This window comes from Vitis vinifera, chromosome 19, assembly GCF_030704535.1.
Source record: "Vitis vinifera cultivar Pinot Noir 40024 chromosome 19, ASM3070453v1".
NCBI lineage: Eukaryota > Viridiplantae > Streptophyta > Magnoliopsida > Vitales > Vitaceae > Vitis > Vitis vinifera.
The window spans coordinates 25,756,211-25,783,742 of NC_081823.1; the positions used below are offsets into that span (position 1 = coordinate 25,756,211).

The window sequence follows — 27,532 nt, forward strand, 5'->3', positions numbered from 1 at the left end:
TGTCTTCATTAGTCCATTAACCACAACTCTTTATATAGGAGAAGAAAAAGAATAGGAAAGAAGAAGAATTTGCTATTCTGTAATTAAAAATAATGAAGAGAAAAAGGCTTCTTCTTGGATTTAAGTGTTTATATCAATAAAGAGATTCTTGAGTCAAGGCATATTGATGTCTATTTATATTAGAGCTGATTACGCTAGGCAACAAGCCGACAACTTCTAATGCTATATCAATTGACAGATGCTAATATAATAATTATTGTGCCTGCAGTATGTTGGTGATATAGTGATATGCTTTCTTGTATTTGTAGATGTAGAAGTATTTGTGTATATGTGTAGGAGTTCTATTTGTCTTTATTGGAATGTGTTAGTGCTCTTCGGGCAGAGGATTCTAGGAAGATTTTTAAAAAAATATTCGTTGGAGTAATTGGGCATTGAAATTATGGAAGACATGAACCTGCGTCCCTGGAAAAAGTGAGATTTAGGCATTTAAGGATGATTTCTCTTTAGCTGTATCTGCTGTGAAAATTTAAAAAATAACTGCCTAGAATGTGCTATATGTCTGAAACAAAGACAGTCTGTCGTTCCCTCTTTCTGGGTATGGATGCAAAAGTTGCAACCTTGGTATTTTGTATGAAACCAAAAGGAGATTATTTAACAGTATGTGCTTCATTATGGGCGTCTTTTAGTTGAAACTGGTTGATTTGCCCTCATTTCTTGAAATAACTTGATTAATAATCTGAACATGCTTTATTCTCTAAATAAGTTACTTCTGATCTACATGTGCTTTTTTAATGGTGTGCTAAAAAGAATTCCTAGGGTTGCAATCATGAAAAATTGATGTGTCAGATGAAGTGAAATTATGGTTAATAAGGTTTTGTATTTCAAATTTACATAAAGAATTTCAAATGCTGTCACTGGCCTTGGGAAATTTATGATGGACTATTCTGGAGATGTAGTGGAATAAGTGGCAGCTATTGGGTTTAAAAATGCTATCAGGCTCATCTATGGTGAAGAACTTAAATCACCTGTGGTCATGGTTGCTTGATCTGTGGTCTTGTACTTAATTATTGTTTTCCTTTTTTAGTTATCTGAACTCTTTTGGGTGTAGAAAGCATAAAATTATTAAATGGCTTTTATGACTATGATATTGAAAGACTCTGGATCTGCGTACTTGAGTTGTTACTATAGTTTTCCTATGGACTATGCTTATGAAATGGTATGTATTTCCATTGGCACTTTCCCAGTTCAAGCCCTGCCTAAATTCTGGAGTTGGGGTTCTGTGGAACAGGTTATTATAATGTGAATATGCTTAAATTATTATTATTATTATTATTACTATTTTTGATAGGCAAATGAGAATTAGTAGCATAAGGCAAATATGATTTTTGACGTTGAAATTAATGAAAATCATGGTCATTTGCAATGGCCAATTGGTTATGGATACCTTAGGTTAGGTTATGGAAAATTCGGTAGTTACTGATGAACCTTACCAGTTTGCAACTTTGTTATCACCATTTCATTCTCAAGCTGCAAATCTTTCGTGCAAGGAAGCTAATTGTTTGGTTAATGTGGAACCTTCTGTCATAGAGGTTAGGAACTGAAATGTGTGCATTGGCATTTTTTGTTATCAATTGTTTATGCTCAATAGTGATTCTTGTCTTCCTACCTCCGAACACTGGAGTGTAGTGGTTGGAATTGTAATTAGGTGGATAGTTCCGATAATTGAAGCGTTAAGATAGGGTCATCCAAGAAAATGGGTGCTTTATTTCTTTATGATCAGATAGAACAACAGTCTAAGTGTCAATATAAGAGATGAAATGAACATAGATGGGTAAGTACAGTGAGATGAAACTTTTGAAAAGATGGTTTGAAATATAGGTTGAGAGCAGGACAGGTTTGAGGAATGTGGTAAGGCTTGTAGTTTGAAAATCTAGGGTCCAAGAGAAAGATACCCCAAATGAATATGACACCAAAGGATCCCAAACTTGTGGAGATTTGGGTAGGGTTGATGGGAGTTTCCACCAAGTACAAATGAATCAGTTTGTGATCTGTGAATATGAGGTTTCGGTCAGGGCCCTTAATTACAAACAGAAAGAGCAGGTCAAAGAGCCTAATATTTGAAACCATGTGGATTCGACATTACATGCAACCTGTTAAGTGCTAGCTAACCTGGTAAACAGCATTGACATATTCCTTATAATCTCGAGTTGTTGAAGTAAATGGTAGCTTAATATGGTATCAAAGCTTTAATTCTTATGCTAGTGGCTGCACATAAGTGAGTTGTCCAGCATTAACCAGTCTACTAAACTACATTGTCAACCTATTTCCTATAAATTTTAAGTTTTTGGGTAAATGGAAGTTTTAACATGATATAAAGCTTTGATTCATGCGCAAGAGGCTGCCCGTGAGGTGGGATGTCAAGTGTTAGCCAGTTTAATAAATATTGTTGACCCATTCGAGGTAGGTTTAACCTTATAGGAAAAACGGTTGTTTAACACGAATATGATTTCAAACAACTAGATGTAACAGCTAGATTAGAAAGTGAAGTTCGAGTCTAGGTGAAGAAATAGAACTAGGTTTTTTTGTTTCATTGCTTTGAATCTTGGAAACAACCAGATGGTTGATGAACTGATAGGACTCTCAACTCATCATAGTTTTGGCCTTGTTCCTTCCTTGAGATGACAAGGTTTTGTTGGTGTAGCAATGACAGCTGATCAAGATCTCTGGAGGAGTAAATGAGTAAATTATTTTGGTATTGACCATTCTACCAATTGTATTTGATGAAGTAATCATTCATTTGGCTTGATTTTCTGCTCTTGATCCTTGTAACGGATCCAATTCTGTCATTGTGGGAGTCGAAAGAGTCAGTTTGAAAATTGTTTTTATAACTTTGGAACAGAAAACAGTTTTCTAATTTCAAAAGCACTTTTTTTTAGATAAATAAAGAGATTGTATTAAAAACCACCGAAGCAGTGGCTAAAAGTACAAGAAGGAGAAAAGAAAAAGAAAGAAAAACACCCCACGCTCCCTAGCAGCCTGCCAAGGAACGAAGAGCCACCCTATCCACACCCTTAATGGGAAGCCACCCACCCGACAAAATCAACTAAGGTCGAGGGACCATCTTTTATAGACCTCTTCGTCTCCGACCAAAGAAAATAAACAAAAGAAGCCTTGAGTCTTTGGATTGACAACTCCTCTTCCTCAAAAGCAACTTTGTTCCTTGTCTTCCAAACCGTCCAAAAAAGGCACAAAGGACTTGCTTTCCAAACACCCTTCCTCTTCTTCCCCACAAAAGACCCATTCCACCCCAAAAGCGTCTCCTTAACCGTGGCAGGCAGCACCCACTGCACCCCGAACATTGAGTAGAGCAGCACCCAAAGAGTTCTAACCTTTTCACAATGAAGAAGAACGTGATCAATTGATTCTTCATGTCTTTGACAAAGGTAACATCTGTTCGCTAGAGCCCAACCTCTCCTTTGAAGCTGATCCAAGGTGAGAGCCTTTCCCCACGTTGCTTCCCACCCAAAAAAACTCACTCTAGGCTGCACCGTAACTTTCCAAATAGCCGACGATGGGAAAGAGATTGGATTGCCTGATACTAATGATTTGTAGAGAGACTTAACCGAAAACTTCCCACAATTAGTCTCTCTCCAAATCACCCTATCATCCACCCCTTGCTGAATCTGCTTCCTATTTAAGGCCACAAAAAAACTGCACACCTCTTCCAACTCCCAATCATTAAATGGTCTAGAAAACAACGGGCTCCAACTTCCCCCACCCTCATTGCACCTCCACACATCCTTAACCCACGCATCCTTGGAAACAGCCAATGCAAATAGAGAAGGAAAAGAAACACAAAGGGTTTCATCCCCACACCAAATGTCTTTCCAAAAATTTATCCTTTTCCCATTCCCCACAACGAAAACAAGCCTACTTTTCACGACTTCCCATTCTTTCCTAAGAGTTTTCCACAATCCCACACCATGCGTCTCCCCCCTTGCTTCCTTTGAACTCCAACCCCCTTGCTCCTCCCCATATTTTCCCCTAATCACTTTGTTCCAAAAAGCCTCTCTTTCCATAGCAAATCTCCAACTCCATTTACATAAAAGAGCCTTATTGAGGATAGAAATACTCTTGACCCCCAACCCCCCTTTATCCTTCTCAAGACAAACCAACTCCCACTTAACAAGATGGATCTTCCTCTCAAAGGCCCCACCTCCCCATAAGAACTCCCTCTGAATCCGCTCTAACCTCAGTCTGACTTTTCTAGGCATAGAGAGCATGGACATAAAGTAAATGGGCATATTAGCTAGAGTACTCCGGATCAAAGTAATCCTACCTCCTTTGGATATGTATTGGCTCTTCCATCTAGCCAATTTTTTCCTCATTCTCTCCTCCACACCGTCCCAAACAGCCTGCGACCTATACTGTGCACCTAAAGGCAAGCCCAGATAAGATGTTGGGAGACTTCCAACCTTACACCCAATAGCTGCAGCCAACTCCTCCACATTATTCACACAACCCACCGGAATAAGCTCACTTTTGTCAAGATTAATTCTCAAGCCGACATGGCTTCAAACCACATTAAAATCCAATTTAAATGCAGCAATTGCACCTTGGAAGCACCACAGAAAACCAAAGTGTCATCAGCAAACAAAAGGTGTGACACATTAACTCCCTCACCACCCCTACTTCTTGCTTTACAAGCAGACACAAAGCCCCCAGCTACTGCCTTCCTTAGGAGACTACTAAAAGCTTCCATCACCAACACAAAAAGATACGGAGAGAGAGGATCCCCTTGCCTTAAACCTCTAGAGCTTTGAAAAAAACCTGAGGAAGACCCATTCACCAAAACGGAGAAGCTAACAGTGGAGATACACCACTTCATCCATCTAATCCATTTTTCCCCAAACCCCATCTTCCTCATGACTGAAAACAAAAAGGACCATTCCACATGGTCATACGCTTTCTCAATGTCCAGCTTACACATCACATCCTCTTCCTTGTTTTTTAAAACCGAGTCTAAAACCTCATTAGCCACCAGAACAGCATCTAGAATTTGCCTTCCTTGCACGAAGGCATTTTGAGCCTTGGAAACCACCTTCCCCACCACCCTCTTTAATCTATTAGCTAAAACTTTAGCCAACCACTTATATAGACCTCCCACCAAGCTGATAGGCCTGAAATCCCTTAACTCTTCTGCCCCTCCTTTCTTTGGAATCAAAACAATAAAGGTGGCATTAAGACTTTTAACAAACCTGCCATGGTTATGGAACTCCCTAAAAAACCCCAAGACCTTCTCTTTCACAAACTCCCAAGAAGATTGCCAAAAGGCCATAGAAAAACCATCAGGCCCGGGAGCTTTATCCCCATAAAAACCTTTAAGCGCCTCCATCACCTCTTGCTCCGAAAACGGCTCCTCCAAACTGGCTGCATCCACCGCCTCCAATCTCTCAAAAGACAATCCCCTTACGCTGGGTCTCCAACCTCCAGCAGAAGACAACATAGCTTTAAACTCATTCACCACCCCCTCTTTAACCTCATTCTCCTTTGTTAACCAAACACCATTTATTTTGACCCGGGCTAACATGTTCCCCCTCTTGTGAGCGTTAGCCATCTTGTGGAAGAACTTAGTATTCCTGTCCCCCTCTCTCAACCAGATTTCCCTTGATTTTTGTCTCCAAGATATCTCTTCCATCAAAGCCCACTTCTTAAAATCCTCTTTAGCTCCTCTCCTTGCATCCACCTCCTGAACAGAAAGAGTCCGAGATAACTCCATTTTGTCCCAAAAATCCACCTGACTCAAAGCCAAAGCCTTATTGACCTCCACTTTCCCAAACTCCAACTTATTCCAATCCCTCAACAGAGACTTCAAAGCTTTCAATTTAGAAACCAACACATAGCTCGCAGACCCACTAAAATTGAGCCCCACCCACCACCCCTGCATTTTTTCTTTGAACCCCTCTTCCTTCAACCACATATTCTCAAACCTGAACGGCATCGGACCACTCCTTACTCCTCCCCCGTCTAGAAGAATTGGAAAATGATCCGAAGTCGGCTTAGGAAGGACATACTGCACAGACCCAGAGAAATGATCCTCCCATTCATTCGAAATCAGAAACCGATCAAGCCTTGAATGGGATTGATTATTCAATCCTCCCTTCCAGGTGAAGGAGCCTCCTTGCAAAGGCAGGTCCCTCAACTCTAAATCCTCCATAATCTCCGAAAATCTCCTCATTAAAGCAGATAATCTGCCTCCCCTACTGCTCTCCACAGGGAATCTCACAACATTGAAATCCCCTGCCACACACCAAGGATCACTCCATAGACCCCTAACCGCTCCTAACTCCGCCCAAAAATCTTCCCTCTCTTTCATCAACGAAGGCCCATAAACTCCAGAGAATAACCAACAAAAGCCGTCCTCACAATTTTTGAATCTGCAAGACACAGAAAAGTTCCCCACTGCCGCTTCCAATAAATGCAGCACCCTCTTATCTCAGAACACCAGCACACCGCCAGAAGAACCCCTCGAATTTAACACCTTCCAATCTAGACATCTTCCCACTCCGAGGCTTCTAACTATCATCCTTGACATCTCCTGCATTTTGGTCTCTTGTAAACACACTACATCCACCTTTTGACTCTTGATCAACGCCTTAATCACCTTTCTTTTCTCAATATCATTAGCCCCTCTAACATTCCACGACAATACTCTTAATTTCATAACATCCACCTTAATAAGCCCCTCTCCCCTCACTGGACCAACAAACCCAAACTTCAGTTAGCAATCTGAAGCAACCCCGCACTCTTTCTAGTCCCACAATAATTCACTGAACTCTCCAGTTTTTTCAATTCTCTCTCTGACTTGGAGACCTTTTGAACCTTCCTTTTTTTTCTTGCCACACCACCCTTAAAATTCTTTCGCTCTTCCATTCTTCTTAATAACAATAAAATTTCCCCCTCAAAACCCACCGTAGGCATACCCAGACACTTGCAAAGCTTTATAAAATCACCATTCATCCACGAGCCCAACACACTTCTATTATCTTCCTCCGTAACTCTTCCCGTAACTTCTACCGTCATTTCACCCCCCTTACTCTCCTTAATATTCTTCTCTATGTCAAAAGAAATATCCCTCTCCCTCCCATCAGCCTCAATGATTCTCAACGGATCGGCCCTCCCTTCTTCGTTCATCACATATGGCCTCTCGAGTGCCACCAAGTCCCGAACAGCCATAACATCCTCATTTTTTTCCCCGCAGAAAGAAGAAGAAGAAGAAAGAAGACCCCGATCCCCGAAACTAAGAAGAGAACAGTTTTCGGGAAGAGAGTACCTGGATACCTCCTCCAATAGGGCCTCATCTGCACCAGTCTTTCCTCCTCCTTCAGCCCACAACGCAGCACCGACGATGGCCTCGATCAGCCTCGACTCCTCGCACGAAGATGGAATCGCCGGAGCCCTAGCTTTCATAAAGCCATCATCGTGACCCATCTGGGCCACACCCTGGCCCAATCCCCTCAGCCCACCTTCCTTTGAGAAGCCTAAAGAGGGGTCACAACCTTTTTTACTAAGGCCCACTCCAAAACCCTCCTGGGCCAGAGGCTTCTCTCGGCCCACAATCTGCCCACAGTCCCTTTGGGCTCCCCCCTTCTTTAAACTTCCCCCCTTACTTGACTCAGCCCAATATTCCATAGGCCCACTACCTTTTCCCCTTAAGTCCACTCCCTCTGATGCAAAACCCACTTCTTCCGCTGCCCCCTTACCCTTTCTATCAACTTCCTCACCTGCTTCAGTACCCCCCGCCATACCCCGACCGTACTCCACAGTATCAACTCCTACCTGCTCTTCACTGCCCACCTCACCTACTGCCATGGTTCCTTGTACCCGCGATGGCCCCACGCTACTTCCCACGTGTGAGGCCAAGCATCCCTCATCTCTGCCCTGCAACCTCTCCCTTCCTTGCGCCGGTACCGTCACCGACACCCATGGCGGCACCTCCCACCAAAGCTGAATAGCAAAACACAAAGACCCCACCACCAAATTTAATGCCCCAGGTAAATCCTTTCCATCCGACTTCACTAAAAACCTTGCCCATTGGAGCTGAGAGAAGTTAGTTGTGTCCTCATCCACAGCCACCAACCCTCCACAGCTGTCCCCCAATTTTCTAAACACTTCCTGATTCCAGAAATTGAGAGGGAGCCCCACCGCCCTCACCCAACAACGGTTTGTATGAACTCCATGACGAAAACAACCTGCTTCTGGACCCCATCTTTCTAACTGAAAATGTTTGTCCTGAACACGTCGGTTTCCTCTTTGCAACACTCTTTCTGCTTCTTCTGCTAATTCAAATTCTGCAAGAAAATAAGTGCCTCCCAAATATGAAAACCTCACTCCCCCTTTCAAGTTCCATAAGCTCCTTCCCCACAACTTTAAACAATCTAGATTTGTACATTGCTTATCCTCTGTTTCCCATCTTCCCACAAGACAACGCCCTAATTGCTCATCTCTTCCTTTTAATGCTCTGTCCCCTAGCTGAATCCACACTGCATCCCCTATTCTCCCCGCCTTTGCCTTTGCTACTTCAACAAATGAACGCGTATTCTCCTCCCCCTTCTTCTTTTCTTCGTCTCTCCATCCTTCCTTTGCTCCTACCAGACCTACACCCGCCTTATTTTCAGCTAGCAGATGAATACCTAAAGAACGAAGCTTTTCAGCTAGCAAAACCCATCCCCCACTAAGCCCTCTGCCTTCCGGAAACACCAAGTTGAACCTTTTCGCTTCCAGATCACGAACAGAACAGAGGATGTACCTCCCCGCCCCATTAGCACGCAATTCTAATCTGAATTTCCTCCCCCCCTCTTCCCAAGTTTTGATGACTTTCCCGAACTTATCCTCCCTGCAGCAAGCCTCCACTCCCCCAAGCAAACACCTAAACCCAAACTCTCCGAACCTAATCCACTTTTGACAAATTTTGAACTAAAAACATTATTTTTAGTATTTGTTCTAGAAGGTAATTTACTAATTTTTAGAATAAATTTATTAGAGACTGTTTCATAGTGATTTTAGGAAGTGTTTTTAATATTTCTAATACTTGAAAATTTTTATCATTTAAGTATTAGAAATATTAGAAATGATTATTAGAATCACTCCCAAATGTACTTTAAGGTGTTTTCAAGTGTTTCTTGTAAAATATTTTAAGAAACAATTGGAAACGTGGAGATCACATAATAGAGCGAGAAAATTATTTTTCACATTTGAGTTCTAAAATAGAATTTTATTCTTAAAAACTTATTTTTAAATACTGTTTACAAGACATTGATTGTAACAGATCTTTTACCCTTGTTGGATCAATTTATATTCTTTATATTAATTTTTAAACATGTGAAAAAAAAAATCTTTAAGAAACATAGAAATTGTGGTCGACTTGAATTTTATTTTAATAAATTCAAATTTTGTGAAATGTCACCAATTTTTTTTTTTTTCAAATAATTGAAAACTTTAAATGGCTCTCACAAATATATGAATCTAATATTGAGAATTGTTTAGTTCATTAGTATTTTGATTAGGATGAATACAACATTTGAAATTTTATCTTTCATATCTTAGCATATAATATCCAATAAAATATGGTATATCATGTTCATATTTTACACAAAAAATAATAAAAAAATAAAATAAAGTAGAAAAACATTTTGCATTTGAAAATTTATTTTTCAAAAATAAATAAATATATAAACATTATCTAAATTAATTTATAGTTTGGGAACTCTTTTGGTTATTCAAAAAAAAAAAAAAAAAGTAGAAAACATGTTTGGTAATCAAAAATTGTTTTTTGTTCTTAAAAACAGAAAATATAGTATTTTTATATAATAATTTTTACATGTTATTTGTTGTATTCTGGGGGTAATTTTAAGAAATAATTATACAAATATGTAAAATGATTAAAAATAAAATATTAAATATAAAATTTATTTTTAAAACATATATAAATACGTTAAAAATAGGTTAAAAACATTTTATATTTTCAAACATACTTTTATTTTACAAAAATCAGAAAACAATTTTCAAAACATGTTTTAAAAAATTAATTTTTAAAAATAATTATCAAATAGACCCTAAATTACAATTTTTTACACTTAATGCTAAAAATTGAAATTCAATTTAATTTGCAAGATAGAAATTTGCTTGGATCATAAAAAAATATTTCATTTTATTGTTTCATATTTTTTGGAAAGTTTCTTTTCTTTTTTTTTAATGTATATATATCTTTTATTTACCAATGAAAAAAATTACTAAAAAAGAAAGTAAATTGCGATTTTTTGTTATTCAAAAACTAGAAATTTACTTATATTTTTTTCAAATATCTTTTATTCTATTCCTTATTATCCTAATTTTTCATAATAAAAAAAATAACAGAAGAATTAGATATAGAAAATGATGCAAAAGAAAATAAATAAAAAGATAAACATTGAAAAAGTGGTAAATTTATAATGAGAAATCAATATTCAATTTTTATGTTGTTTTTAGTTTTAATAATATTTTTTATTTTTCATTTAATTATTGATGATAAAAAGAAAAAAGAAAAAAAAAAGAAAAAAGAAAAAATGGATTGCTTAGAAGGTGAAGACTCAAGTGGCCAAGTCTACATGATGATGAGGGAGGATTTTACCAAATCGGAAAACTCAAAGCATTAGGACATGTTTGGCAACATGTTTTGAAATTAAGTTTTTAAAAATTAATTTTTTGATATATGTTGTTAAAAATAATTTGTAATTATTTTCAAAAATAAATTTTTGTTATGGAAGAATAAAATATAGTGTTATTCTTAAAAATGGTTTTTTTTTTGTCAAAGCTTGTTTAAAATCAATCATTTTCTCCCAAGAAAGTTTCCAAACAAGCCCTAGGATTTCCTATGATAGAAAAAACACGTTAAAAGGCAAATAAAACCATACGAAACAAGCCCCTAATGCCTCTGCCTTGTCTACTAGTTTAATATTAGCAGCATGACTCCATGGTGTTGGAGAATCTGTAGATAATTCGAAGAGCCTCTCACTCCTTCTTTCTACATGGTCTCTGAGCAATGGCAGCAGCCCTTTTCGCCAGAACCCTTTTTGGAAATCGCTTGATTCGTTCCTCACTTGCCCTCTATCAGAAGCCTCAAATCTTCACCTCTTTTTTCAATGTGAGTGTCCCCATGCAACCTCATCTTTCTTTTCGGGATTTTGCTATGGGTTTGGGCCTTTCCCAGGAATTGCTTCGTGGGTGTTGATTAATTTTGTTTGATTTTTTTTTTTTTTGCTTGTTTCTACTGTTGTGTTGTTGCAGTGATTGGTTTTTTCTGTGTGGGGTTTTGGTATTTGTGGTCTTTTTTTTGTGTGAATTATCACCTAGTTGTTTTTGTTTCGATTCAATTTTCGCTCTCTCTATTGCAATCCTCACATCTTCACTTCTTTCTTCAATGAAACTCCTCCTCCAGTCAATCGTTCCCGGAATTTTATTCTGAGTAGGTTTCATATCCTGGAAATGATTCATGGGTATTGATCATATTAGTTTGATCTTTTATCTTTTTTCTTGTTTTGATTGTTGGCTGTTCCCATAACTAGTTTGTCGATGTGAATTTTTGGTTTTGTTGGTTTGTAGGTGTGAAAAATTACTCCTTTTTTGGTAAGGGGTTGTAATTGAGTGGTTGTTTTGGTTTGAGGAGTAGGGTTTTAGTCTGTTGCTTGTGTTTTTTGTGAGGGTTTTTCAGGAATGGTTTGATTTATGGGATGGTGTTTGTGATTCTTGTTGTTAAGAAATTTAAGTCACTCTTGTCATGTTGTACTAACATTAGTTTGTGGATTATTGCAACGTTCTTCATTCCATTTTTGTATAGATTTATCAATCAAGTATTGTTAGTGCTGTTTATAAATTGTATTGTTTTTTTTCTTCTTTTGTGTTTTATGAAATAAATGTGAGGTTTTGTTTGGTCAGTAATTATTGATTGTTTTGAATGAATACAAGGGAGTAAACATATTTACTTGGTTCTTGCTGTGTTTATATTAGTAAAAAAAAAATAATTTTTTGCAGGTGGCTGCAATGGATCTCCTTTGGAGGAAAATTAATGGTACAAAAAAAATGTGTGGTGTATTAACAAGCCCCTAACAAAAGGGGATGCATCTGCATTTGCAAATTTACTGATTTTATTGAACAAATACAAGGGAATAAACATATTTACTTGGTTTGTGTTGTGTTCATATTAGTAAATAAAATAAACTTATGCAGATTGGCTGCAATGGACCTCCTTCTAGAGGAAAATTAACGGTACAAAAATTATTTGCTTTATTGACAAGCCCGAACAAAAGAGGATGCACTCACATTTGCAAATTTAATGATTTTATTGAACAAATACAAGGGAATAAACACATTTACTCGGTTCTTGTCGTGTTTATATTAGTAAATAAAGTAAATTTATACAGATTGGCTGCAATGGAACTCCTTCTGGAGGAAAGTTAATGGTGCAAAAACTGTTTGTTTTATTGACAAGCCCCTAACAAAAGGGATGTGCCCCGCATTTGCAAATATACTAACGCATCCACACATCCAACATATATCCTATCCAGAGTTTATTACATTTTCCTTTTCCTCATGCCTTGCCTATATGATTCCACACCAATTAAAAATCCTATCCTGAAAGTTCTCACCCGGAAAGTGACCTTTCTTTTGTCGACTACTTTGTCCAATAATGCCACTGTGGCTTCTCGTGACACCAAAATCCCCTTGGTTTTTCTTCATATTTGGCTTCTTACTTTCTCTAAGCAATGACATCAGCCCTTTTGCAAGAGCACTCCCTAGCCACTGCTTGATTCGCTTCTCACCCTATGTCTATCATAACCTTGAAATCTTCACCTCTTTTTTCTATGTAAGTCTCTCCATTATGTCAAAATCTCGTTTTTGATAATCTGATAATCCTGTTTGTTTTCTTGGATTATCATTTTGGGCTTGGGTTTCTTTTTTTGTTTAATAATGGTTTGTAAATTTAGTGGTAATTTTTTTGTTTGAGAAGTGGAATTTGGTGAGTTGTTTAATGATGTTTTTTCATCAACTGAGTGATTTCATTGGTGATGTTTGTGATACTTGTTATATGCTGTACTTATATTATTTGTCAATTATATTTAATTTCTTCATTCTTGAATGGTTTCATCAACCAATAATAGTGGTTATAAATTGTTCTCTTTCCTTGTTAATGATGAAATTAAAGTGGGGCTTCACAAATGGAAAGGGATAATGATATATAGTTGAGTATCATCATATTTGTATCAGTAAAATAAAGTTGTGCTCCTGCTGTTCTGGTAAATGTATAAAGACTGCCCTTTTTTATAAAAAAAAACGAAATTTTTTTTTTAATAATTTGTTTTTTTATTTCAGTTTAGTTCATTATATTTGTAGCTTATTAGGGAAAGAAATTAGCTTGAGAGTTGAAATCCTATTACTCATCTTAGGTACATCTTGGTTACGTCTTGGTTATGTCAAGTCATCTTGCTATTTCTTTTACGTGTTATTATTTCTTGCCCAAAATCTTATGTTCTGTTTTTTTTTTAAATTTTTTTTGCAGAAGAGACCATTTTACTCACGGCCCAACGCTGTCTATTTGGTGTATAGAAGTTCTGGTTTTTCCACTTGTGCTATGGCTTCTTCAACTTCTGGGACAAGGTCTTCTTTTTCAACACAGTCTGTGTCTCCAAATGAACCTGTTGTTTCCGTTGATTGGCTCCATGCCAACATTAGGGAACCTGACTTGAAGGTACCTGCATCATGCTACTTCTATACTGCTGTGGGCTTGAAATGATCTGGATATGCTTATCATCAAGTGCTTAAATTACTACATTACAGCTTCTCCAAAGCACAGAAGTTTCTAATAGTCCAATATTATATTTAAGAAAGAAATTATATCCACATTGCTTGCAGTGGGATCAAGAAACTGGTTTGGTCATCTTGCATGTTACCCAAGTTGGTGCAAATCTTTATCCACAGGCATATACTTTTGATCTGAGAAACATATTATTAGGGCCTTAAGGTTGACTCAATTTTCTCTGAGCTGGTTGCATTTTGACTTAGTTGAGTTGTCATGGTTTGTGGTTGAATTAGTTTGACAAAGTCGTGTAGGCTTATATAGCTTCTACTTGATTTATACCATTTCATGAGTTAGTTGTCGACAGTTGACATGGTGTATGGAATTTTTAAGTGACATTTATTTAAAACATCATGGCATTAATGCTTGAGGATGGAAATGGGCTCAATCAATTTGATTTCTTCTCATTTAAGATTAAGTTGAGTTTAGAGTGGGTTCAAGCTAAGCCCAATCTTTGACCAAACTCAATTGGCCTTATTTAGGCTCTGGTATTTTCAGGTAAAAAAGATGAAACAGAAAAAATATTGAAGTCTGTCAAGAAGCAGATTCAGTACAAATCCCAATTACTGGGATCTGTCAGATAATAGTTTCAGAGGGGGTTTTTATTAATTATTTAGTAGATCATTCTTGGATGTGCTTCATTGCATTCTGAATTTTATCTTACAGTTTAGTTTAAACTAATAGGCTGAAACTTCTTCTATTCCTAAAAGCAACAAATAATTCGTTGATTCCTGAAAGAAGATGGAAAAACAGCAACAAGATAAAAACAAAGACAACACATCCTAATGGTTGTATGACAGAACCAAGGTGGCCTAGAGTTACAAAGCTCAAGGAAGCATCTACTCTCCTACAAAAACTTCTAGAATCTTGCTGGGCAATATATCTGTTGATTGGCTAGCCAGATGAGACATCCAAGTAGAGGAGCATCTTAACTTTGTTGATAAGTTGATGATCTTATTCAGCCAGTTGTCCCATCTCCAAGGTCCTTGGTTTTTTTTTGTGAGATCAGAATAAAGTTGTGGATGAATGACCTTCCACAAATAAATTGCTGAAGCCCAGAGGCAGCTCGATCTAAAGATTCTAGCAATGCTAGCAAACCTGCCGAGAATTTATGAAGTTTGCATGATTGATTTCATATGGCATCTATTCCAATAGTAATAATAAAAAAAATCATATGGTACCTATTTTTTCCTTCAATGATAGCTTAAGCCTACTTGCAAGTTTATTGAACTAAAGTACATCATGCTTATATTCTTTTAGATGCTTTATGCTGGTTATCATCACTTAATTTTATTTGTTTATTGTTCTTTTAGGTGTTGGATGCGTCCTGGTACATGCCAGATGAGCAGAGAAATCCACTTCAGGAGTATCAGGTGTACATTTTGATTTTACTTTGAACCAGTAGACCTTTGACACTGTCACTATTTTATAGTTTATTATATTAATTAGTTAGAATTTGGTCATTGTTATTATTTGAGAAGGTCTTTAGATTAGTGATTCTTATAAGACATTCGTATTACTTCAATGTCTCAGCTCTAACTTCATTCTATTTGTTTAGTTGGGTTTTTTTTTTTTTTTATCATTCTTTCTCATGGGGGTTGGGGGTTTTCAACAGGTTGCCCACATTCCAGGTGCCCTTTTCTTTGATGTGGATGGCATATCAGATCAAACCACAAATGTGAGATGCTTTTTCCTAATTTTTATGTGTCTGTTCATTAGCACACTGGATTTCACATTTCTGGATTTCACATTCCCTTGCATATTAACAGAAGTCTCTACAAGAGAGTTTGTGTTTCCCTTTTAAAGTGAAAAGGAAGGATGTATTTTATTTAAAGTGTTATTAAACTTCAGCATCTGTATCTATCAAAAAAAAGCTTCAGTGTCTGTGGTTTATATCTTCAAAATATTGTAGAGTTTAAGCAAATCAATTTTATGCTTAAAGATAACTAGTTTTCCTATTGTGGCATATTAGTATGCAACTTTTAACAAAGGATTTTTCAGGCAGGCTATAATCCTATACAGCAAGTTATGCTAGACTTTCTCTTTGAAGAAAATTACATTTACCTTCCCTGAGGTTTTGAATTGAAGACACATTCCCAAGCATTTTTCAGAGTAGTACTGATCTTTCCTATAGTTTGCTAACATTATGAAGAACCTTCTTAAATTTAGTTGAAATATTTTTATACCCTCACTTTGAAACACAAGTATTTAATAGTAAACTAGCAAAGGGATGTCCTTGATGATATTAGCAAACCATAAGGGAGTCTATATCTATTTTAGACATGTCCAGGCTCAAATTACAAGAAATCTTCAGGAAGGCTAGTTTAGCTTCCCCTTTTCTTTATTTATAACATTTGAAATCTTACATCCTTAACTGACTTGCATCAGTTGCCACACATGTTGCCATCGGAGGAAGCTTTTGCCGCTGCTGTTTCTGCCCTTGGTATTGAAAATAAAGATGGAGTTGTTGTTTATGACGGAAAGGGAATTTTCAGTGCAGCTCGGGTTTGGTGGTGAGTTGTGGAATTCATGTTAAGTGTTTTAGCATCACTGAAATCATATCATGTTCCTTAATTATATTGTATTATTAGCTGATGACTTTATTTTTGTTACTTGAATGAAAAGGATGTTCCGGGTATTTGGGCATGAGAGAATCTGGGTGTTGGATGGGGGCCTGCCAACATGGCGTGCATCAGGATTTGATGTAGAATCTAGTGCTTCTGGTGATGCTATTTTAAAAGCTAGTGCTGCCAGTGAGGCCATAGAGAAAGTATATCGCAGACAGGCAGTAAGTTCATGCTCTATTTCCTAGATCCTTGTATGAACTTTATTTAAATAAGCAATATTATCATCTTAATGTTCCATATAGTTTATTTAATACTATGGTATATACCATCTAAAGTAATTTAGTGAGCATTGATAAGAGAATTAAAATTTCCTGTATTCTATATGATGTTAATCTTGCATTTGTAGACTTGAATATTCATCCTTTGTTACTAATAAAAGAGAACTGATGTTACATTTAATTGAAGAGATATTAAAATTGTATAGGAAGATAGATATGAGCTTGTCTAGTACAAAGATAATGTTGTGGGGGTGCAAGGAAATTGATCTAAGGTTTGCTTGTGCATGGACAATCCTAATAAGAAATTATTTCAATAACAGAAGCAATTTTGTGGACTTGTTTTCACTGTAAGCCTGTGTTTGCTTGTGTTGGACCAACTTCTGCATTTGGCCAGCTCCCTTTGGATTTCTTTGGTTGACTTCAACATGTAGCAGAAATTTTCTAGTGTTGCACCTTCTACTGGATATGACATGTTTTTCTTGGAATTTTCTTACTGATTTCAACTGGTACGGAATATGTCACCAGTTAAGCCTTTTGAAGTTGCTTAAGACATTGTTAGGTTTCATGACTTCTAATGGATGTAGAGAACATTCTTTTCAGTTTGAAAAATTAAAGGGATCAAGGTCTTCAGTAGGATTTCCTAGAGGTCATATAGGTTCTTCTATGAAGGAGGCAAAGGTCTAATTTTCTTTACTCTCTTAATTTGGTGTGAAGGGGGATTACAAGGTTCGGGTCATTTTGGGATTGAATTTACTTTGCGGAGACCACAATTATAATTCTTTAGAAATGAAACTCCAAAGCACATGACTTTCAAACTTCGAAAATTTTCAGGGGCATCATTACCCCCCTCAGCTTGCATGTAGCTCTGCTTTGCATTGATATCTGATTGATATCAAACGGTTGTTTTTCTTGTTTACGTTGAAAGTTATTTACCACCAACTACCTATTTAGTCACCAACCTTTTCTACATGAACCAATCCGTTGCTCTTTTAAACAATAAAGTGTTTTTTTTCAACTGGTTCCCTTGAATTTTGGAATAACTGATCGTCCAATTGATAATTGATGAACAAGAATGCTTGATTAACATTGTTGGGGACTATACTTCAAATGTGCTTGTTGGACTGCTTCACTTGGATTATGTAAAACCTTTTCTTGTTTTTCACTATTCTTTTGGTGATTCTCTTTTAGTTCTTGGAAAGATTTGTATATGCTGTGTAAGGTTTTCCTTATTCTGATGCAATTGACTTAAACCATTAAGAGGCAAAATGTTATTTTAATTAAGATATAGTTAATTCGATTGGAAGTTTGAACCTTGATTATTAAAATAGTCTAAAATATTATCTTTTGCTGGGGTTAAAACTTCCAAGCCCTATTCAGTTGGATTTTCTTCTCTTTTCTTTTCTTTTTTCTTTTTATATCCATGTTATTTTAGACTATTTTTCTGTTCATATTCTTATGGATTTTTTTTTTTCCTTTTCCTTTTTCCTTTTTTGTTGTTTGTGTATGCAGGTCGGGCCAATCACATTTCAGACAAGATTCCAGCCACATCTTGTCTGGACTCTTGAACAGGTTAGATTTCTTCAACTTAATTAATCTTGTTTCTTTTGTAAAACCATAAAATTCATATTATTTTCATTCTTGAAAACAGTGCATCAGTTATGATTAAGATTTGTTGGTGGACCTATACATTGATCTTATATATTATTGTTGGTGGTAACATGAGCAATGATTGATAACCTATAGTTGATCACACTAATTTTTTTTTTCCCCTGACCTTTACAAACTCACACAACAAGATGCATGACCAGACGGATACAGCCAGTGTGCATGAGGATGAGTTTTTGTATCCATTGGAAATCCATGCCTTGATTTGAACTTATTTCTTTTTTGGATTCCTTATGTTTTAAGTTTCTATTCTATTTTCATGTTTAAATTTGGTGATGGAGCCAATTGTGGCCAGAACTGCTCTCTTATCATGTTTAGGACTATGAATAAGCATCCGTTTGGTAGTGATTTTAGGAAGTATTTTTAACATTTTTAATACTTAAATTTTTTTATCATTCAAGTGTTTGAAATGTTAGAAACGTTTTCTAGAATCACTACCTAACGCACTCTAAATCAGGTTTGGTCAGAAAAAGATGCATATACTTTGACATAGTTATGTTTGGAGATTATTGTTGTTATTATATTCTATTTTGGAAAGGAGTAACCAGTGTAATCAAAGGCGATCGCTTGGGTCGCCTAGGCCATTAGGCCAGGCAAGGTAGATAAAAGTCGCCTTTTGAAGACCTAGGCAAGGCGACTTCAAAGAGGCAACGTCTAGGCAAGGCTTAGGCAATCGCCTTGGGATAAGGCAATAAGGCATAGAGGCGGTCGCCTTTGACCATGAATTAAGATTAAACATACTTAGATTATAATTTCATTTAATATAACATTGGATTAAACAAAGTATAAGATAAAATATTATATTATCATAGAGATAATAAGATGGAGGGTTATCAATCTAGTCTTGATGAAATTAATGACAATTTTAATTTCAATAATGACTATGATGATGATTGCCTAAAGCTTCTCTAGAATGTTCAATCTCTTATTTTTTTATTTAATTTTGCTTTTTAGATGTTTGAAAAATTAGAATATACATTTAGATAGGATGAATATCTTTAAACAATATGATTTTTTTTTATAATATGGGGTATAATATTTAACACTTTCAATAATTATTACTATTTTGTTAATTTTATAAGACATCGTGAGTGATGAAAAATTAATAGTGTTGATTGTTGAAGACAACACTTATATTGGTTGAATATCGAATAGGTAAATATATGTATATTTTTTTATCGCCTTACTATAGTTAGGCTATTGCCTTGTTTTTCGCCTTTCACCTTAGGCTAAAAGGAGTCTTATTGCCTTGATATCGCCTTTTGCTTTTGACAACATTGGGAGTAATAGTTTTCTATTTCTTATTACCCATTATTTTAGGTATTCTTTGGACTCAATGAGACCTTAGCTGCCCTAATATTATAATAGACTCCATTGAGTTTTCCTTAGATTGACATTACTTCATCTATGGTCGTTGATTTGTGTTGGCATATGACAATAACATGCCCATCAAGTAGGAAGTACTCGTATCAACTACACTGAGAGCCCATTTGGGAGTAATTCTAGTTAAAGCGGTCTTAGTTTGTAGCATTTTTGTTAGTAGTGCTTCCATTAGAAACAAATTTAAGGAGAACCACTAAATGTTTGGATATAAATTTAAAAAAAATGTTTTGATAGTGTTTTTGGTACTATGTTTTATGTTTTTTAAAAAGTGATTTTTTGAGGAATTACCTCAAATGATTCTCCAGAATCACTTCAAACAATTCTGCAAATTTTTAGAAGTTTGTCAAACACTTAGAACACGTTTGGTAGTGATTCTAGGAAGTGTTTTTAATATTTTTAATACTTGAAAATTTTTATCATTCAAGTGTTAAAAATGCTAGAAACGCTTTCTAAAATCACTCTCAAACGCACTATTAGAATGCATTTGGTAGTGATTCTAGAAAGTATTTTTAGTATTTCTAACACATGAAATTTTTTATCTTTTAGAGTATTAAAAAAATTAGAAACGTTTCCTAAAATCACTGCCAAACAGTCTTTTAATTTATGTAAAGAAGTACTTCCAATCATTAGGAAGCACTTCTAGCTCTTTCAAAATTACTCCTAAACACGAACCTAAAAAAAAAGACTCCTAATCACGCTTTGAAATTGGCTGTACTTTTGTCAGCATGTCTCATGGATTATTCTTATGAGCAGAATATCAAATTATAGGGTTCCCTTAGTCAAATAAATGGCCCTAAGATTCTTATTTCTTTGAACTCATTCTAATGCTCAAAATGAATCAACCTGGTTTTTTTGTGAGTCATTTTGAAAGTTCTGCTGAAGCTCCGGCTTTAAAATGGAAATGTCTAAATATTATATACTTTGGAGGAGAGAGAATTTGAAAGTGGTTTGTAATGCAACAAATATGGAGCCATTCTGAGTAAATTTTCAGACATATTTACATATGTTGAGGTCATGAATGGGTTTTATGGGATGCACATCCACAGGTGCTTGAGTTAGTGCATATTTGAGAAACCATAGAATTGCCAAATTGTGTTTGATGGTCAATTTCAAATAATTAGCCATGTTGTAAATATTGCCCTGATATCAGTGAATTCTGAAATATTAAATAATAATAATAATAATAATAATAATAATAATAAAGGAATGATTCAATATTTAAATCCATTACAAAATGGTATAATACATGTCCTCCTACACCCTTTTAAAGTAAATAAAGGTGAACCTGTTTGTGTTTGCCCATGTTGATCTCAGAGAATGCAAGGATTCTTTCTCAGTAGTTGTATGACATTCAGATTATCATTTTGGATAAGTTTCCTACTATAAAGATTCTGCTTTGAATAGCACTTTTCAATTCTCTGTTATTAAGTTTACTTCCTCTGCTACATTTTTCAGGTTAATCAAAACATTGAGAACAAAACACACCAACACATAGATGCCAGATCAAAGGCCAGGTATTCTGTATTCCTATTTAATGTTTTGTTGTCTTAAGTGCTGATGTATTTGTTAATGGATGTGATCTTTATGTTGTTGTGAAATACAACTGGAACTTAAATACAAAATGGTCACAATTCTCAAACTTCAGTTTTTTTATTTCTTTGTTTGGTCTATTGTACATGATCATTGTCATCATTTTGATAAAGGTTATGCAATATGCCTTTTGTAGTGCTAATCGAGACATGTCAATCTTCAAGGGGAAATTAAGAATATGGGTGTGTTTGGACATCTATGGGAATATATATTTTTTTGAATTAGCATCAGGAGTTAATCATTGCAAAAACTTCAGCATGTCTCAAGAAACGATGATTAAAAGAATATAATTGATTTTTTTTTTCCTTTTTTTCCTTCTTATTTGCCTTTTGAAATTCTAAAAATGATCTTATGCATGATAAGAAGAAACTCATTTCCAGGGCTAGGATGAGCCGTGTGGTGTGTAAAACAAAATGGGATGATTTTATTCCCACTAGATGTCCAATCTCCAAGTAATAAGTGAAATGTGCTTGTCAATCTTGACTAACAAGGCATATGTGCATACAAGTGTTTTACTAATCTATAGATTATCAAGAGGTCTAATTTATTGGGTGTTTGCTATAGGCTTTGGATCCTGCTCATATCTGACTTCCTAGTACTGTATAAAGTTGATTGTTTGGCTAATTGTTTTGAGGTGAATTATAACTAACTTATTAACTGCTACATGAAAAGGAAAATAATCCCAGACCTATGAATTTTAGAAACAAAACCAAATCCAAGTCCAACTGTATATGTTTCATCCATAGCATTGTTCCGACTGCCAATATAAGAAACTTATTTGGTGAGATCTGATTTCCAATTATCCTTGGACACATACTATAAAATTTGAATGACACATGGCCCTTGTGCAAGGATGACATGCACAAACATAAGATATTATCCCAACTATAGAAAAAAATCTGATTCCTATTTTGTGGTCAATTTTCATGATTAAGGTTGTTTCCATCTATAAGGTTTTCCCTTTCACCAAATTGGTGTTGTTAAGATTCTACTTTACAGCTTTGAACCATTCATCCATAAAATGTTCTTTAGTAGCTGGAAATGGAAATTTGGATTCCTAATGAGGAAATTTTTTATAAAATAAGAATCCTGAAAGAAGATAGATCCATTTATTTTATCAAACTCATCTCCAATTTGAAGGTGGTTTTATCTTCTTGAAGGTTTGATGGGATTGCACCAGAGCCTCGAAAGGGAATAAGAAGTGGACATGTCCCCAGCAGCAAGTGCATTCCCTTTTCCCAGGTAAAAAGATCAACTTCTCATTCAACACCTATTTTACTGTGGAATCTTCAAGTGTTCATATTACTTCCAACTCTTTGGTTGTTGCCCCTTTTATCAAACACTAACTTTTAAACTCAAGGATGCAGTTGAACTCCCATGTGAAGTATACTAGTTCCTTTTTGATTTCACATGAAATTTCATTTGAGACAAATTCCTGAGCTCCTTGGTTCTTTTTCCTTTGAATTGTTCTGGGGTTTTCTTCTCACTTCCATTGGTGGATCAATATCCATTTTCTTTGGGACTCACCATCAAATTTAAAGGTTTTTAATTATTAAACTCACCTATTTGTTAGTTTTCAAACACCCAGAAAGTTTTGTACAAGCAGGATGGATACAGATGGATTCCCTCTCTTTATCCATCTTTCCAGAGTTTGAGAATGTATTCAGTGAACAGATACAGAATAAATGGAATTATGTCAGCTGTTACAATCTGTTAAATGATTGAAGGAAAATGTAGGCTAGGGCATGAATGAGGCTTGAACATCTTTAAAGTTGGGACGAAATGTTGCTTGATTTCATCATGTGGCTCAAAGTCGGATGTTGAGTCATTTGAATTGTTAGTCTGTTTTGCAGTGTTGTGGGAAGTGGAAACTTACCCACCACCGACTGAAAAGAAGCAGAAAGGGAAAAAAAGAAAAAGAAAAATGAAGGCACTTACCAATTACCATTATGGATTTCAAACCTGTGAAAAATGGGTTTGAATTAGGTTGTAGTATGTATACGCATGTGTGTGTGTGTTTTTGTGTTTTCTAATTACACTGTTCTAAATATATAACACAGTAATTGTTGAATTGCAGATGTTGGATTCTTCACAAAAACTCTTACCTGCAGATGAGCTTAAGAAACGATTTGATCAAGAAGGCAAGAATTCCTCTCTCTCTCTCTCTCTCTCTCTCTCTCTCTCTCTGTGACATCCCCCCCCACCCCCGGCCCCCAAGGTTTTACTTCTTAATTAGCTGAAATGTGTTTCTTTCATCAGCTGGATATCCTGTCCCTCTGGTTGTCACATGTTTTTACTGAATCTAATTGAGTTCTCTTGAGTGATTCCATGTGACTTGATTCTAGGAGCTCTTGATACCAATGTAATCTGAAAAAATAAATATATTTACATATGTCAGGAATTGAATCTGAATTCATTTGCTACCTTATGGAGTAACCAAAAAGTCTGTCCTTTTGGGCACTGACTCAGCTGCAGTGGCCCTATATGGACTTGGGGATATGGCATGGAAATTCTCAAACATATGACAATGGGAACACACCTTTACGTGTTTGCTAGTGAACGTTTTATTTGGACGCATAGTTATCTTTGTGGTTGAGTTTGTGCATGTAAAGGAGAAACTATGTAAAGCAACATTCCAAGACATCTTCCTTGTTCCAACTTATTAAATATTTAAAAAACCTCACCATCCATAGTGATCATGAAAAGATTAGGGAACCACGAACCCATCCACCCCTCCCGAAATACCCCAGGTTCAGCTTCTTTTTTCAGACTTTGAATGGTACTTCTCTGTTCATAATCGCCTTCTAGAGATCCAAACCAGAGCTTTCATTAACCTTGGGGACCCATTCACCACCTCTTTTTGCATATCTCAGTAGTAAATCTTCATAACTATTTGTACATTAGGGTTATATTATTTTTCAAAGGAAATCTTATACCCAAACCGTCTGTGGTTTTGGGTATAGGCACCTTACTCCAGTCCTATGAACTCTTGGCTTGTACCCACCCAAAGAAAATCCCTTAAAAATTTTCCAACCTTGAACAAACTGAGAGGACACTAAAATGAGAAATCAGCTGACTGGCGACTTTCTAGCATGATGGATTGAAGTTGTCTCACTTCATTTGAGAGTCAGGTGCTTTTCCACCAGGGTCTCCTCTCTGTGTTCTTATTTGCTTCTCCTAAATCACTGTTGTGTTATAGGCCCCAAAGTGAAACCAAGAGAAGTAGAAGCTTACCTACCAACACCAAATATTTGACACAAGGTTATCCACTTGTTTCCTTCCTCCCAAGGGGATCAATTTGTTCTTGCACATACTATTTATCTTTAAATCCAAAACAACTTCAAAACCAAACAAAATGCCTATAAGATTCCAAATTTGCATTTTACATCACCATGGATTATAGATAGGACTAATGACTACTCCCTGCTTTCTTCATTTTCACACCACCATCAATGGCCATTTGATAATCCCATTCAAATTTTCCATAACCAAATAAAAGGTATAGCAGGTAGATAAGCCATCTAGAATGTTCTGAAACCTGTAACATGTCCCATTAACCAACAACGAAAATGATGCTGCAAAGAATTCAAAACTGCGGCTACCTTCTCTGCTACTCCTCTAAGCTCACCTTCTAACTGAAGCACAAGTGCTGAATAAGACATTCATGGTCCTTTTACACAGCCAATTAACAAAGCGAACCTGGTACTCCGCTTTGCAGCCTAGAATCAAAATGTTAGTTGGCTGTAAGCCTGAATCCCAACATTTGTATCTCTTCCCTTAAGCCAAACAACCTTGACCACCTTTGTCGGCCTTCGAACTCCTCTTTCAAAATGGAATTCTACTTGCATTGGCAATAGTGGAGAGAGCATTTTATCCCATTTTACTGCCTTCCCTTTGCACCACCATCATTCTTACTGGATCAGGTTGGTGCTAAAAAAGGACATCTTTGGTTTATGATCCAAGAATGCTCTTATTCTTTACCTATCAAAAAAAAAAAATGATCCAAGAATGCTCTTGAATGCATCTAGATTTTTTATTCATTTAGTATTTACTTGACAGAAATACAAAAAACCTAACCATATATTCTTCTGCAGGCATCTCTTTGGACAGCCCCGTTGTGACTTCTTGTGGCACTGGTGTAACTGCTTGTATTCTCGCATTGGTAATGCTCTCTTCTTTCTTTTTCTGACATTTACACCAGTTCATTTTCTCTGAGAAGTTGATTCCAACCAACAGTTTTTACATTTGTTGCTCCCTGTGTTCTAACATTACACCGCATTAGATTTCTGAAAAACTATGGCATAATTTGTCAAAAATTTCTGTATCTATATGTACACTCACATTGATGTATCTAAACTATATCTATGAGTAAGAAATCTTTGGTGGCTAATGGTTCGCCTGGAACAGACTGAACTTGGGAAAAAATGAGTCTCATGCTGATTCTTCTTTCAGGGTCTGCATCGTCTTGGGAAATCTGATGTTACTGTCTATGATGGCTCATGGACTGAATGGGGAGCTCACCCTGACACACCCGTCGCAACTTCTTCAGCTTCATCTTAAATATTAATGCAATACCATCAAGAAGCTTGCTGGGTAGCTGCTCAGCATGAGGTTTGGCTTGTCGGTACTCCCGGATTGTGATGAAAAAGGATGTATTTAAGACTGTTGAACCATTTCTCAGTTATTTTTGGTTTTCTGATTACAGTTGCTGGAAGTTGTGATTGAAAGAATAATAAATTTGAATTTGGTGCATAGAAGCTATTTATCTGGGTTTTTTTTCTCTCACTATTTTACCTGGGTATTAGTACTGAATTTTGTGATGATAGTGATGAAAATGGGTGAAGCTCTTAATTGGTTTTCCCCCAAGAAAATTACAGGAGAAAAGAAGAGGAAATTTGGTGCTGTTTGGATTCTCTGTTTGGATTTGGATGAGTGGAAAGGAAAGAAAATGTGAGAGAAAAATAAAAAGGCAAATTTAAATTCAATAAATTCGTTCTTTTATAAAATTTGTTTCAAAAACTTAAATTTTAAGAAAATATCATATCTTTCTTTTATGTAAAATTAAGAATACATAAATAATGAAATTGTAAGTGTGATTCTTCTTTGAGCTTTTGGGGTTTTTATTTACCAATATAGCAAAGTTTCAAACAAAATTTTAAAAATAATAATTTTTAAAACTATTTCTAGTTGATGTCACTTGGAAGTCTTTATTTACTTGGGTTTAATTTAATTGAAATAAATTTGTATCTTAAAACCATGATTTTAAGCTTACAATTTTGTCTACGAGACATGATTTTCATATATCTATATAATAATTTTATATTTATGATGAATTATAAAAAAAATCAATATATTTATATATATGATAATACAGTCGACTTTATTTGGGGATCTACCCACTATACAAACTATTATTTTTTAGTTTTATTATTTATAAAAAAAAATGCAAAATGGTCATAATTATTTTTTTAGATTTTTTTTTATATTTTTAATGTTAGTACATGACCAACAACGTCTTTTCCAACTAATTTCCTATGAGCAAACGATGAGTATACTTGCAAGTTACAACAAGGTGTGTTTAGATGGTTTTTTTGGGCACACCCCTTTGAATCTTCAATTAATTTCTAGAAGAGACGGGTAATAGTTTTTTTAGGGAGTTTTTAAAATATCCAAATTTGATGTCTAATGACTTTTTATATTGACAGTGTTGTACCGTTTTATGTGTTTCTTTAATTCCTTAAATGTTAATAATTGGTCTTGCAAATAACGATTTTTGGACTTAAAGTGAGATGTTTATGTTCATAATTATTTTTGACATAACAGTTTGGTATATTTATCACTTGCATAATGAATATGAACATTGCTCCGATAACACTTTGCCTATCTAATACTTGAACAGGAGAGAAGCTCACGTATAGCCGGAGAGACTCACATCTAATATTTTGTAAAGGGGTAAAAGGGTTATTTGATTAAAAGGATTTTTGAAAACCCAACTTTTGAAATTTGACCTCCCATACTTTATTAGTCTTATTTGGACAAAAATACTCTCATTATTTTATTGTAAAAATAGTCATCACTTTTAAAATCTATATGTAAATATTTGAAACCGTAAATAATATTTATGTCAAAAATAAGTTATTTAACAAGAAAAAAATATG

At 35.6% G+C, this 27,532-nt stretch overlaps 1 protein-coding gene across 2 annotated transcripts; it reads left to right on the plus strand.

Moving 5' to 3' along the window:
• Window positions 1-10,835: 10,835 nt before the first annotated feature.
• Window positions 10,836-26,135, plus strand: LOC100261543 (3-mercaptopyruvate sulfurtransferase-like). 2 transcript variants are annotated; one of them, XM_002264712.5, is made up of 12 exons: window positions 10,836-11,182; window positions 13,595-13,783; window positions 15,205-15,264; window positions 15,507-15,569; window positions 16,280-16,404; window positions 16,517-16,679; window positions 18,246-18,305; window positions 21,240-21,298; window positions 22,535-22,616; window positions 23,452-23,515; window positions 25,469-25,536; window positions 25,827-26,135. In XM_002264712.5, the coding sequence occupies exons 1-12, from the start codon at window positions 11,081-11,083 to the stop codon at window positions 25,932-25,934; spliced, it is 1,143 nt and encodes a 380-aa protein (XP_002264748.1). In that variant the 5' UTR covers window positions 10,836-11,080; the 3' UTR covers window positions 25,935-26,135. The 2 variants fall into 2 exon arrangements, with proteins under 2 accessions (XP_002264748.1, XP_059591180.1); XM_059735197.1 differs by lacking the exon at window positions 10,836-11,182 and adding an exon at window positions 12,710-12,901.
• Window positions 26,136-27,532: the final 1,397 nt, after the last annotated feature.

What these genes read in the sequence shown, in the direction of transcription:
- LOC100261543 (XM_059735197.1), top strand. Translation starts at nt 12,725, where the DNA reads ATGCCACTGTGGCTTCTCGTGACACCAAAATCCCCTTGGTTTTTCTTC. An exon ending in TATCAGATCAAACCACAAAT is followed by an intron (nt 15,570 to 16,279) that starts GTGAGATGCTTT and finishes GACTTGCATCAG; the next exon opens with TTGCCACACATGTTGCCATC. An exon ending in AGTGCAGCTCGGGTTTGGTG is followed by an intron (nt 16,405 to 16,516) that starts GTGAGTTGTGGA and finishes TTGAATGAAAAG; the next exon opens with GATGTTCCGGGTATTTGGGC.